Consider the following 11,951-nt stretch of genomic DNA (forward strand, 5'->3'; position numbering starts at 1 on the left):
GGGAGGAGAAAAAAGTTGAAGACGAAGGTGAAATCGGACAGCGCGGCACGCTGGGCAGGTGACCGGCCGAAATTCAGCCGGTCGACGGGCGCCTAGTACTGCCCCTATATGTGTCGTTTAAGGACAACGCCTCGTTTGCGAGGGCCACTGGACTAGTTAATGCAGAATAGTATGATCCGAGAACCTCCAACCATGAATACTAGTCATTTGTCATGTCTGCATATATACCGCTCCATCTAAATCGAATAGTTGGACCGAGCATCTAAAATGCTCTGCACTCATGACAGGATTAGATGGGTGGCTTAAAAACATAAATTGAAACAAATTAATTAGAACATTACAATAAAACTAAAACTTAGAAGTGTGAAATGCACATAAAGCGGGGAGAAGGGACCATCTTGATACAAGAGACCAAGAAATCATACTCTATAAATGCAGGGAACATGAGAGTAATCGATTTAGATGTCTTCCAGACTCATACCTCGTTATACGGCATTTTCTTCTGTTATTTGTAGTCGATACTAGTTATCTTAGGCAGCACTAAAATACCAACATCTTGCCGTTCCTACACTAGTAGGAGGGAAAACGCATCGCTTAGAGGTTCTGGTGCTCATCTCAAACACCCAGGGCGTGCATTGCATGCAATCTATCCAATAGACACAGTTGGGCCTTACTCCCAACACAGCCTCAGCCTGCACCAATGCCGTGTTGTTATGGCCGATGAACACAGAGTAGCCTCCTAGATCCTTCACTACATCCCAATATGGCGATCGCTCTGGGTAGTACCTTAGGACGAGTATCTCGTCTGTGGACATTGTGAATACACCGCCAGCCGGTAACCGAAACCAAGGCGCTGCACCGGTGTTGGAACGGGAGGCTGCAGGTCGTCGAGGACGAGGACGCACGGCGACGCGGAAGGCAGCGCGGACCGCCATTCGGCGCAGACGCCGCGGACGGAGACGTAGTCCCTCAGCGATCGTAGGTGGTCCACGATGGCGGTGAAGAGATCGGCGTGGAGATCCGCCCAAGGCCTCACCGGCGGCGCCATCAAGGTCAGGTTTCGAGCTCCTCCGGAGAAGATGGGATCACCTATGGGTTTGTTTTTACATACCCGAAACATACGGGATTTATTTTGGTTTACCGTGCATTGCCCAAGAAGTTGTTCTCTGGGATACCAGGGGCCACGCCAGGTTTTGGGCCATCCTTAACAAAGCCCGGTCTAAAATGCCTAGCCCAGCCCAAAATAGATGATCAGTGATTTTTCTATTTAATCTAATTATTTTTTTAGTTTTAAATATATCATTATACTTTCAAGGTCGGGATTCAGGTTTTTCTTTTTGAGAAATGTAATACGCTTAGAATGGCGAATCCACTTAGATAGAAAGTAGCGAAGGGAGGACCTGGCACAAGATGAAGTTGTTCTCCAAGCTCCTGTTACAATCACTCCGTCAAACAATCGAGCATACACACAGAGGCCCTCCCATTGGTCGGCCATGCAGCCAGCAGCACATTATACCGAACCAACACACACGCAAGTACGCATCAACCGTACACTGTACAGGCCTTGTTACTGTAGCAATTTATTTTTTATTTGAGAAAATGATTATTTTTTTAAAGCACACCCTTTTCAAATACGAACATTTTTTGAACCTTTTGGACATCATTGGAATGATTTTTATTTCAAATAATTTTTTGAAATTGGAAACATTTCTTGAAAATTCTTAAATTTAAAAAAATATGAAGTTTTCTGGAATACGCGAACATTATTTAATCTGTTAAGAAATTGGAAAACTAGAACATTCTTTGGAAATCCAAATAATATTTGAAATTTTGTACATTTCTTAAATGCAAACATATTTGGAAATTCCAAAAACAATTGACAATTTTAAAAATAGAAAAGGTTCTAACTGGAAATAAAAACAGGGCAAAAAAAGAAACCATAAAAAGAAATAACAAGAAAAGAACACACACAAAACAGGAGTTGAACCAGACAGAAACCTTCTAAAAGTTTCCCAAAACCGAGATTTATAGAACGTAAAACGGGCTTGCCCAAATAAGTCGATCCTACGTCAGCTCTGTGCGGTAAGGTGACAGTTTGCCGCACAAAAGTGGATAAGAGGATTTCTCGTTGTTCTCACGCTCAGAATTGTACCCGGGGCTGAGCTGAAATGGAATGATTCAACTCTAGAAGAATCTAACTGAGGATCTCTCTCGAATTGATTGTTTAGAAGGTATAACACTTTGCAAATCTTAAAGTACATTCTATCATGGTTATGGTTACTCTATGCTATATTGAGATCGATCATTGTTATGGTCAACCAAAGCATGCTTGCCCATGTCTGCTAACAAGTCAATTGGGATCGGTGACGCGGTGCTCAAGCTCATGCTCTTGCACAAGCTTATTCTCTGAGTGGATATCGCTCAAGACTCGAGGCCATTATCAGCCCCCGAGGGCGGCAACTTCCTGGGGCCTAGCTTCGCCTAACCTCGCTTGATAGCACCATCTCCCGCCATTCACATGGGTCAAGGACTGTGGGTCCAACAGATTGTTCTTCCACCTCCAGTGTCGGGTCGCAAGTAGTAGAAAAGCATAATCATTCACTCCTCGTGGGTCAATCACCTCCCACTAGTGGGCCGGCCCAATAACACACTTTCATGCTGTTTTCGGAAGCTTCTATGGACTGGTTTTAGAAGCTTCCATGTGGTTTTTATTTCTGTGTACTTCCCCTGTCATTTTTTTCATATTCTTTTACTTTTTTGTGTGTTTTTTCTCTTGGTTTTCTTCATCTTTTGAATAGATGTCGGTTTTTTTCAAATGCATGTCGAACATTTTTTGTATATAGGTTGAACATTTTTTGATACACATTAAACACTTTTAAAATACATCATAAACCATTATCTGAAATACAAAATGCACATTGAACATTGAACATTTTTTAAGACATAGTGAACATTTCTAAACACATGTTGCATATTGTTTTTAAATTTCATGAACGTTTTCTGCAAAACATGTGAACGGTTGTTAAATGTTTAGAACCAAATTATTAAATGACACGATCATTTTTATATGTTATATATTTTTTTGATTATGTGAACATTTTTGTTAGTAATTTACATTGCAAATTAAGTGGACTTCAATTATTACTCGATTGTGTCCGTGCTATATATTCTCTACATGGGAAATTTAACATGCATTATGTATATATAACTTTAGCAACATATTTCAATGGCCCGTGACAACGCACGTGCATTCTATTAGGAACAACAGTATCCGGGGCATGCCTAAGGGAGGTACTAACCACATCAGACATCACCAGTCACCAATCAATATATCAGGGGCAAGCCAAAGGAAGTTATTTAAATTATAACACAATACCATGTAATTTTAAAAGTGTCCAGATATTTAAATAAATGTTAACATAACTTCTATAAAATGGTTATGTGTATTAAAATAAAATTTCCATGTATTTGATAAAGTAGATGTATTATATAAGAGTTTCATGCTTTAATAAAATGGTTATGTTGTTTTAAAAAGCGTTCATGTGTTTTGCACACACAAAAATAGGAGGTATGGAAAAATATATACAAGCCTAGTGCGTGCCTTGAGATTTTAGATCCTCAAATGAATACATGAATATTTTATAAAAAAATAATGTTTTGAAAATTATATGAACATCTATTGAAATTACAAACATTTAAAAAATACATCAATATTCTTATTAAATGTGAACACTTTTTAAAACTCCACAAACATTTTGAAAATTCTAAAAAAGAACCAACACGTTTTTTTTATATTATAATCTAAAAAAATAACACAAACTTTTTTTTTCTTTGTAATGTGTGCTGACAGATGGGTCCCAGCGGTAAGCCCTGTCGTCGGCATCTCTTCTGGCCTCGGCGGATCCGCCCTGCGACGGGCGGAGAGATCCACGGCCAATATGAAAAGGAAACTATTTCACTCTGCCCCCTCACCCATCGCATATCACTCCAGCCACCTCGGCCCATCGAGAAGAGGGTTGGTCAGGGGCTCCAGCGAAAATACATAGCAAATAGAGGGCCAGGATGCATAAAACCGCGGTCGTACTTCCTCCGCCAGCCACCAACCCACTCCGCCCCTCCCTATTTCTCGCCGTCGCGTCCGAACACAGAGCGCATCGACCGATCGAACCAATGGCGATGGTGACCGCGAAGCTCAGCTCCCCGGCCACCGCCCGGCTCGCCCCCGTCCGGTCCGCGCAGCCCGCCCGCCGCGCCTCGCTCGTCCGCGTCCGCGCCTCCGGCGGCTCCTACGCCGACGAGCTCGTCTCCACCGCGGTGAGCGCCCCCCGCCGCCTCCTCCCTCTGATCCCCGTAGCTTCGCCTAGGTCTAGGAGCCGGTGGCCCGCGGGAGGATCTCGCCCTTGGGGCGTTGCGCGCGTCGTGTGCCGCGATCTGTCCTGGTGGCTCCGGGTTTGTTTGGTTGGCGTCTAGCGATCCGTGACGGGGACGGGTGTTGTGGGGTTGGAGAAAATGAGAGCGTCCGTGCGTTTCTCCGTCGAATTAAATCTCGATTGGAAACGACCTCGTCTCGATGTATTTTTCCAATGTATTTTTCCGTTGCAATCGAATTTGGGCTGATAGATGAGCGCCTATGCTGTGTTCAAGCCTCTGTTAGTTTAGATGGCAGGTTGCGTGATATGGGAAAACCAGTGATAGATTGATTGGCCCAGTTACTCTGTTTTGTCTGCTACTTGCATCGTCCCAGATCAAGCCAGGGTAAATCTGGCCCACTTTTTAGGTTGACTTTTAAATTAAGGTTGAACAACGAGCTTGTTGAGTCTCAGGATGATTGTCCCGGTAGATACGGAAGGAGGTCATTGCGATGCTAGTGTTGCTCTGAAAAGTAAATTCTCAAATCCAAATGTCATAGAATTGTTTCTAGGAGATGTGGCCAACTGCCCATCCATATGTTCATATTCATTTGGTTTGTAGATTGTTGGGTGGACTTGCTGACGTATGGTTGCTCTGTGATGGTTTCCTGTGTGGGAAAACCTACCAGCAGTACTTTAAGTCTTGGTTTTGTTAGAATTATTCTTGGCCTTTCTGCTCGGCTGAAAAGGATTTGTCTGCTTTCACGCCATCTCCTTTGCATCGTGTGTACATTAGGTTTTATTTTGTTCCAACTGTAATCTTCTGTTCAAGTGTTGATTTGTCAATTAGTGTGAAGCATGCCCTCATGTAAATGAACCGTGCCTTTACATTTTGAACCACCGCAAGTCTAGAACTAACACTGATGCTCGTCTTAATTGCTTGATGTTGGGTATGCCAAACTAGTCTTATGCTATTTCCTGTTTATTTTTCTTCAGCGTTCCTTCCTCGCAGCTGCAATGCATTCTCTGTTGTGTTTCATGACTGCAAATCTAATAGTGCGCCCCATTGCAGAAAACTGTTGCTTCCCCTGGCCGTGGGATCCTTGCGATCGACGAGTCGAGTGCAACATGTGGAAAGAGATTGGCATCCATTGGTTTGGACAACACGGAAGTTAACCGCCAGGCTTACAGGCAGCTTTTGCTGACCACTGCTGGTCTTGGTGAATATATCTCTGGTGCTATTCTTTTTGAGGAAACTCTCTATCAGTCCACTACAGATGGCAAGACCTTTGTTGACGTCTTGAAGGACCAGAATATCATGCCTGGTATCAAGGTTGACAAGGTATGCATGCCATGTTCTGAAAATCGTCGATTCGTCGTGCCGTTTGTAGTCACCAAGACAGTCCTAGCATTCTGATTTTAGTACTTGATTTATTTTGTTCTCCCAATAGGGTTTGGTTCCATTGCCCGGATCCAACAATGAATCCTGGTGCCAAGGTCTTGATGGTTTGGCCTCAAGGTGCGCTGAGTACTACAAGCAGGGTGCACGCTTCGCAAAGTGGTCAGTTCATACTCTCCTTGTGCATTTCCTGACTAGTTTTATTCTCTTTCCCTTTCTAAACTTGCTATGCTATATTGATCTTCTACAGGCGAACTGTTGTTAGCATCCCCTGTGGTCCTACTGCATTGGCTGTCAAGGAAGCGGCATGGGGACTTGCTCGCTATGCTGCTATTGCTCAGGTAATACATGTTCTCAACTGCTGAACATTTTGGAATGAAGAAGTGATCCTTTATTTAGTTTGATATTTTACTCATGGAGTTGATGAACAGCATAATCATTTTTATGCTCATATTTGATATCTTATTCCTAGAAACCTGTGCGACGACATAACCTATCCTACAGTATAATCATCCATTGAACACTATCCGATAGCAAGTAGGGAGAATTAATTAACAAGTAGAAAAAGTAAATATCTGTATGCTCATGTAGATATGCTGTTATTGAAATCATATATACCAATGAACGCTAGCATGGTGGTTCTGTTCTGACACCACCAATCGGAACATTTTTCCCTTTGAAATTTCCAACTCAGGTTCTTCTTTGTAAGCTGATACGTACTAGAATTTGATGAAATGAATGCAACAATAGTACTCCCTCTGTTCGCAAATATAAGATGTTCTAACCTTTTTCTGAATCGGATGTATATAGACACATTTTAGTGTATGTTGAAATATTTATTCCATATTGTAATATTCAAAACATCTTATATTTGTGAATGGAGGTAGTACATTATATGATTCAAGAAAATTTATGCATCCAAATACACTATAATCTCGACGTACTATTTTGGGCCCCTCTTTATCTTTACTCATCTTGTTTCAAACCTGAATAATCTGCAGGACAATGGTTTAGTGCCAATTGTGGAGCCAGAGATCCTTCTTGACGGTGACCATGGCATTGAGAGAACTCTCGAGGTGGCAGAGAAGGTGTGGTCAGAGGTGTTCTTCTACCTGGCCGAAAACAACGTTCTGTTTGAGGGCATCCTGCTGAAGCCCAGCATGGTTACCCCTGGTGCTGAGCACAAGGAGAAGGCTTCTCCAGAAGCCATTGCGAAGAACACCCTCACAATGCTGAGGAGGAGAGTACCACCTGCTGTCCCTGGAATCATGGTATTGTCTTCAACCTTGAACCATCTTAGCTTCTGCTGATTATCTTTCTTCAGTCCATTTCCCGTGGACATACATAATAAACAGAGTAAGAAATAGTAGCCATAACCCCGACCGTCCCAATTCCGCAGTTCCTCTCCGGCGGACAGTCCGAGCTGGAGGCAACCATGAACCTGAACGCGATGAACCAGTCCGCCAACCCGTGGCACGTGTCCTTCTCCTACGCCCGGGCACTCCAGAACTCGGTGCTGAAGACGTGGCAGGGGCAGCCCGAGAACATCGAGGCGGCGCAGAAGGCCCTGCTGGTCCGCGCCAAGGCCAACTCCTTGGCGCAGCTCGGCAGCTACACTGGCGAGGGTGAGAGCGACGAGGCCAAGAAGGGCATGTTCCAGAAGGGATACACCTACTGATGAGGCGACGGCAGGATGATTTATATATGAGATGCACGTCATTTTGCGGGGTTTTGTTTTCTAATTATTGGTGTGAATAATCAATCACCAGCGTGTTGGTGCCAACGACTGTTAGCTGTATTGGCATTGCAAGAAACTCTAGGGTTGCCTGAAGTTATATTTATGAGAACAAACAATTACTGTATGCATACCTACCCTGAGAAAGTTGATGATAGCTCACTGTGGGCGGATACCGAGAACAGCTTGGGTTGTGGACCTGAGCATCGGGTTTCTACCGACTACAAGTTTCTGAAATTTATGGAAAATTCACATAGCATAGGTGCAAAAAATATGTACAATTTCTTGAAAAATCAATTCAAAATTTAGCCTATAATGAACCTAGAAAAAAATAGTGATGATAATGGGCCAAATGAAGAATCCAACTTCACTACTTTTGTTCCATAATATAAGATATTTTTTAAGCTAAGAGCATCTTCAATATACGGTCCAAATGTAAAAATACTTAACTTTTGAACCGTCTGGGGCAAAAAAACGCTGCTCCAACAAATGGTTTATATGCAAAAAATTGGACCGCGGCCTCCTCGCGATGTAAATGCAACACCTCACGATGCAAATATACATCACGAGATGCATTTGGTCCAAAACTAGCCGCCGCCCGCGAACGCCCAACCGCCACTTCATTTCCGTTCCTGCCCGTCCGCCCGCCCGCGACCCTCCCGGCCGCCGTCGCCCCCCGCCGTCCGCCGCCGCCATGGCCGATGCCGACGACCCCGCCGCCTTCTCTGCCGCCGCCGCAGCCGGTGGGCTGACCCACGTGGCCGCCGCCGCTGCCGCCCCTCCCGCATCCGCGGCCATGCCGCCGCCCCCCGCCCGCCGCCCCGGCCGGTGGCCACCGCGCAGTCGGCGAAGCCGACGAAGGGACGAGGAGGCAGCGTCAAACGGCCGGCCAACCGCAGCCGCAACCCGGCCGACAGTTCTACACGGCCGTTGAAGCTCTCGAAGGCGGCCGCGGCGGCTCGGGCCGACGAGTCGCAGACGGTGCGCCCGGCAGCCTCCTCCAGCAGCCACACATCCATTCCTCCACCTCCCCCGCCGGCACCGCCGGCCGTGGAGGAAGATGTGGCCACGCCGACGGCCACCGCCTCCAACATGTTCGACGAAATGTCGCAAAGGTATAAATTTTGCGGTTGTGGTCTCGGTTGTGCTCTCGTTTGTTGTTTCAAATTTTTTGTGTCCTTGATTGCTTGTGCGTGCAACTGCAATGTTGATGATGAAGCTTTCATGCACGCAACAAAATGCGGCAAATGATGATTACATATATGAGTCACAAGAATATGAAACCCAATATGATGATGACAATCTTGATGTGGATGATGAGGGCTTCATTGTCAAGGGAAGAAGTGGCAATTATAGCACCGCGGAGGATGTGTTGACATGCACCGCTTGGAAGAAAATCTCTCAAGATGCAAGCGTTGGAAGCAACCAAACGGTGAGCACGTATTGGAAACGCATCAAGGAGTATTCCGATGAGCGCAACACAAGTGGTATCTTCCGTTCGAGCGACTCTCTACGTCAACGTTGGTCCACCATCAATGCCGAATGCTCAAAGTGGGGCGGTTGCTTGTCAAATGTTGCTCGCATGAATCCAAGTGGTTGCGGTGATAGTGATTTGGTAAATATTTCCTCTTCGTCTGTGCTTTGTCAAATATTTCCTCTTTGTTCACTATGTTGATGATGAAATGTTTGTTTGTAGAAAATGATTGCACAAGGATTGTTCCGCGAGAGGAACATGAAAGGCGAGAAGAAGAAAAGGAAAGGAAAAGCTTTCACTTTTCATCATTGCTACAAAGAGCTCAAGGATGTGGAGAAGTGGAAAACTAGGGAGACTTTTGAATCGTCGAAGAAGAAGAGTGTGTTGGTTGAGGATGAAGAAGATGTCGCCATTGAGGAGACGAGCCCCACTCCTCACTCCGCGACAAAATCTTATAGGCCCGATGGAAACAAGAAAGCGAAGGGAACCAAGGCTGGAGACAATGATCTCAAGGAAGGATTTGAAGCCATTGTCATGGCAAGAAAAGAGTATGCCTAAGAGAAAAGAATGTTGAAGCTCAAGGAAATAGAGGAGAGGAGTGACGTCGAGCAGCGAAGGGCGGCGGCCAAGGAGAAGAGGGCGGCAGCCGAGGAGAGGTTGGCCGCGGCTGAGGAGAGGAAGGTGGAACTAGAGGAGAAGAAGGCCGCGGCCGATGAGAGGAAGATGGTAGAAGAGAGGACACTCAAGTTTATGTTCATGGACACATCAACTCTTGATGCCAAGGCAAAGGCATATGTTGAACTTTGTCGCGATGAAATGCTCATGAAGAAGCAAATGCTCATGAGGCAAATGATGATGGGAGGAGGCATGGGAGATGCCATGGGTGGTGCCATGGGAGGTTATATGAACATGATTGGAGGTGCCATGAGTGGTGCATTTGGCGGAAACATAGGAGGTGGCTTCGGTGGCGGCATGGGAGGTGGCTTTGGCGGCATGGGAGGTGCTTTTGGCGGCAACATGATGGGTGGCTTGGGAGGTGGCTATGGCGGCAACATGAGTGGCGTTGGAGGTGTATATGACAATAACATGGGACGCAATGAAGATGGTTCCGGTGGTGCTCACGGCAACGAGAGTTCACCGCTTGTTGAGAACGTCGACAAAGGCGGTGATGGAGATGATGATCGTACCACGGTTCACAACACCGGTGGTGTTGATGACCCGAATGAGTGATATTCATGTGCATTTTAATTTCTAGGGCGAAAAACTTTGATTGAGACGATGCTCTTTTGGTAGACGAATTTGATACTATGATGGTGATGCACTTTTGATTGAAACTATGATGATGATGCACTTTATTTTCAAATTTTAGTTGCTATTTGAATGCAAAACCGCGGCTGAACAGTGGCTGGTAGCAGCCGCGCGGCCGTTTTCATCTTCATTTTGGACCATCTATTGGAGTTGCAAATTTGGACCATCATTTTGGACCATCTGTTGGAGTTGAGCTTTTTTCGGAGCTCCAAAACACACTTTTTGGCGGTCCAAATTTTACATCTCCGGTTTTGAACCACCAAATTTTGGACCATCTATTGGAGATGCTCTAACATAGTTAAAAAAATGAGAAGGCCAATTTGGCTCCCGGGCTCAGCTGCACCCACTCCGACGAAAAAAATCAAAACAAATACTAATTTTTTTTTAAAAAAACTATTTTTGTGTGGTAGATAATTTGATGCGTGAGGTTCGCTTCAAATTTCAACTCGTTTGGACATTTGAGCAGCTCTCTGCAAAAAAGACAAAATCATGGTCTGTAAAAAAGTTTATTCTTCACGAACTGTTTTGGTCCGATTTATCTTTTTTGCCGAGAGCTGCTCAGATATCCAAATGAGTTAAAATTTTGAGCAGACCTCATGCATAAAATTATCTACCCCACAAAAAATTGGATTTGTTTTTAAATTTTTCTAGTATTTATTTTGAATTTTTTTCTGAGCCTGGGCTCATATGCGGATTTTCGAAAAAAAAGTCTTATATGGCAACCTAACATAGTTTACAAAATTGTCTTATATTGTGGGGTGGAGGGAGTAGTATGCATTTTCTCCTTGTGTTGCGTTTTTGCGAAGTAGTACATGCATATTGCATACGTTGTCACAAATTGTCAGAAATTTTAGGATGCATTTTATACCGTGTATGTATGGTTTCACAAATTCTGAATATTTAAAAACACTGCAATGTTCTAGTAAGCCCTGACATGGGGATCCTATGATCATCTCTGCAGACCGCCAAAAACACTCCCTTATAAGTGTTTGCAGGGGCTTAAAATATACAATAAGTTTATTGGTATTCACACGTGTGCTGCTGTTACATACCACTAAAAAAACCATAAGCAGTATACTTAGCTTGACATGAATATGACAAAAATCATCACCAATACTTAGCCTGACATATGAGTCCCGCGTCATCCTTTTCAACAAATTTAGTTAGGGTCTCGCTATATGCCAGTCGCCTGGAATTTTTTTTTTGGGTCGGTTGATTTTTTCAGCCGTCGGATACAAGATCAAGGGCTGGATCTGTTTCTTCTTTCTCCCGCCGGTCTTCTTCTTTCCTTCGAACTGCCCCGCTGCCGTCAGCCTAGCCGCTTGCTTCCGCTGTCCGCGGCTGGCGGTGCTCCCACGTAACCTCGCCGCATCACCCTTCGCCCAACTGTAGCCCATCGTCGTGCTGCCACCCCCTCGGGCATCCTTCTAGAATCAGCGCTAACGGGGTTTTTCTCCGGCGAAGTTGCACCCCCCCTCCCCCCACCACCACCGCCGCCGTTCTTTCGCCCCACCCCCACCCTACGATAGAAGGTGGGGTAGCTTGCCAACGAGCTACTTCCTTCTCGGTGAACTTCTTCGGCCATCACGAAATCGTCTGGTCCAAAAGCTAAAGTCAGTCGACTGACGTTTAGCTAATGTGATTTAGTTATGTGCACTATCGACTATACAATAGTTAGGAGTGTGT

General features: G+C 45.0%; 1 protein-coding gene across 1 annotated transcript; it reads left to right on the plus strand.

Annotated features, from left to right (window-relative positions):
• The first annotated feature begins 4,130 nt into the window (after positions 1-4,130).
• LOC119266665 (fructose-bisphosphate aldolase 1, chloroplastic-like) lies at positions 4,131-7,665 on the plus strand. The gene is made up of 6 exons (XM_037547910.1): positions 4,131-4,314; positions 5,422-5,691; positions 5,801-5,910; positions 5,999-6,089; positions 6,750-7,019; positions 7,148-7,665. The coding sequence occupies exons 1-6, from the start codon at positions 4,171-4,173 to the stop codon at positions 7,424-7,426; spliced, it is 1,164 nt and encodes a 387-aa protein (XP_037403807.1). The 5' UTR covers positions 4,131-4,170; the 3' UTR covers positions 7,427-7,665.
• Positions 7,666-11,951: the final 4,286 nt, after the last annotated feature.

This window comes from Triticum dicoccoides, chromosome 3A, assembly GCF_002162155.2.
Source record: "Triticum dicoccoides isolate Atlit2015 ecotype Zavitan chromosome 3A, WEW_v2.0, whole genome shotgun sequence".
NCBI classification, from domain to species: Eukaryota; Viridiplantae; Streptophyta; class Magnoliopsida; order Poales; family Poaceae; genus Triticum; species Triticum dicoccoides.

Excerpts from the sequence above, each read along its gene's own strand:
- LOC119266665 (XM_037547910.1), top strand. The coding sequence starts at position 4,171 with ATGGCGATGGTGACCGCGAAGCTCAGCTCCCCGGCCACCGCCCGGCTC. Across the intron at positions 5,692-5,800 it reads CTGGTATCAAGGTTGACAAG|GGTTTGGTTCCATTGCCCGG; the intron begins GTATGCATGCCA and ends TTCTCCCAATAG. Across the intron at positions 6,090-6,749 it reads GCTATGCTGCTATTGCTCAG|GACAATGGTTTAGTGCCAAT; the intron begins GTAATACATGTT and ends AATAATCTGCAG.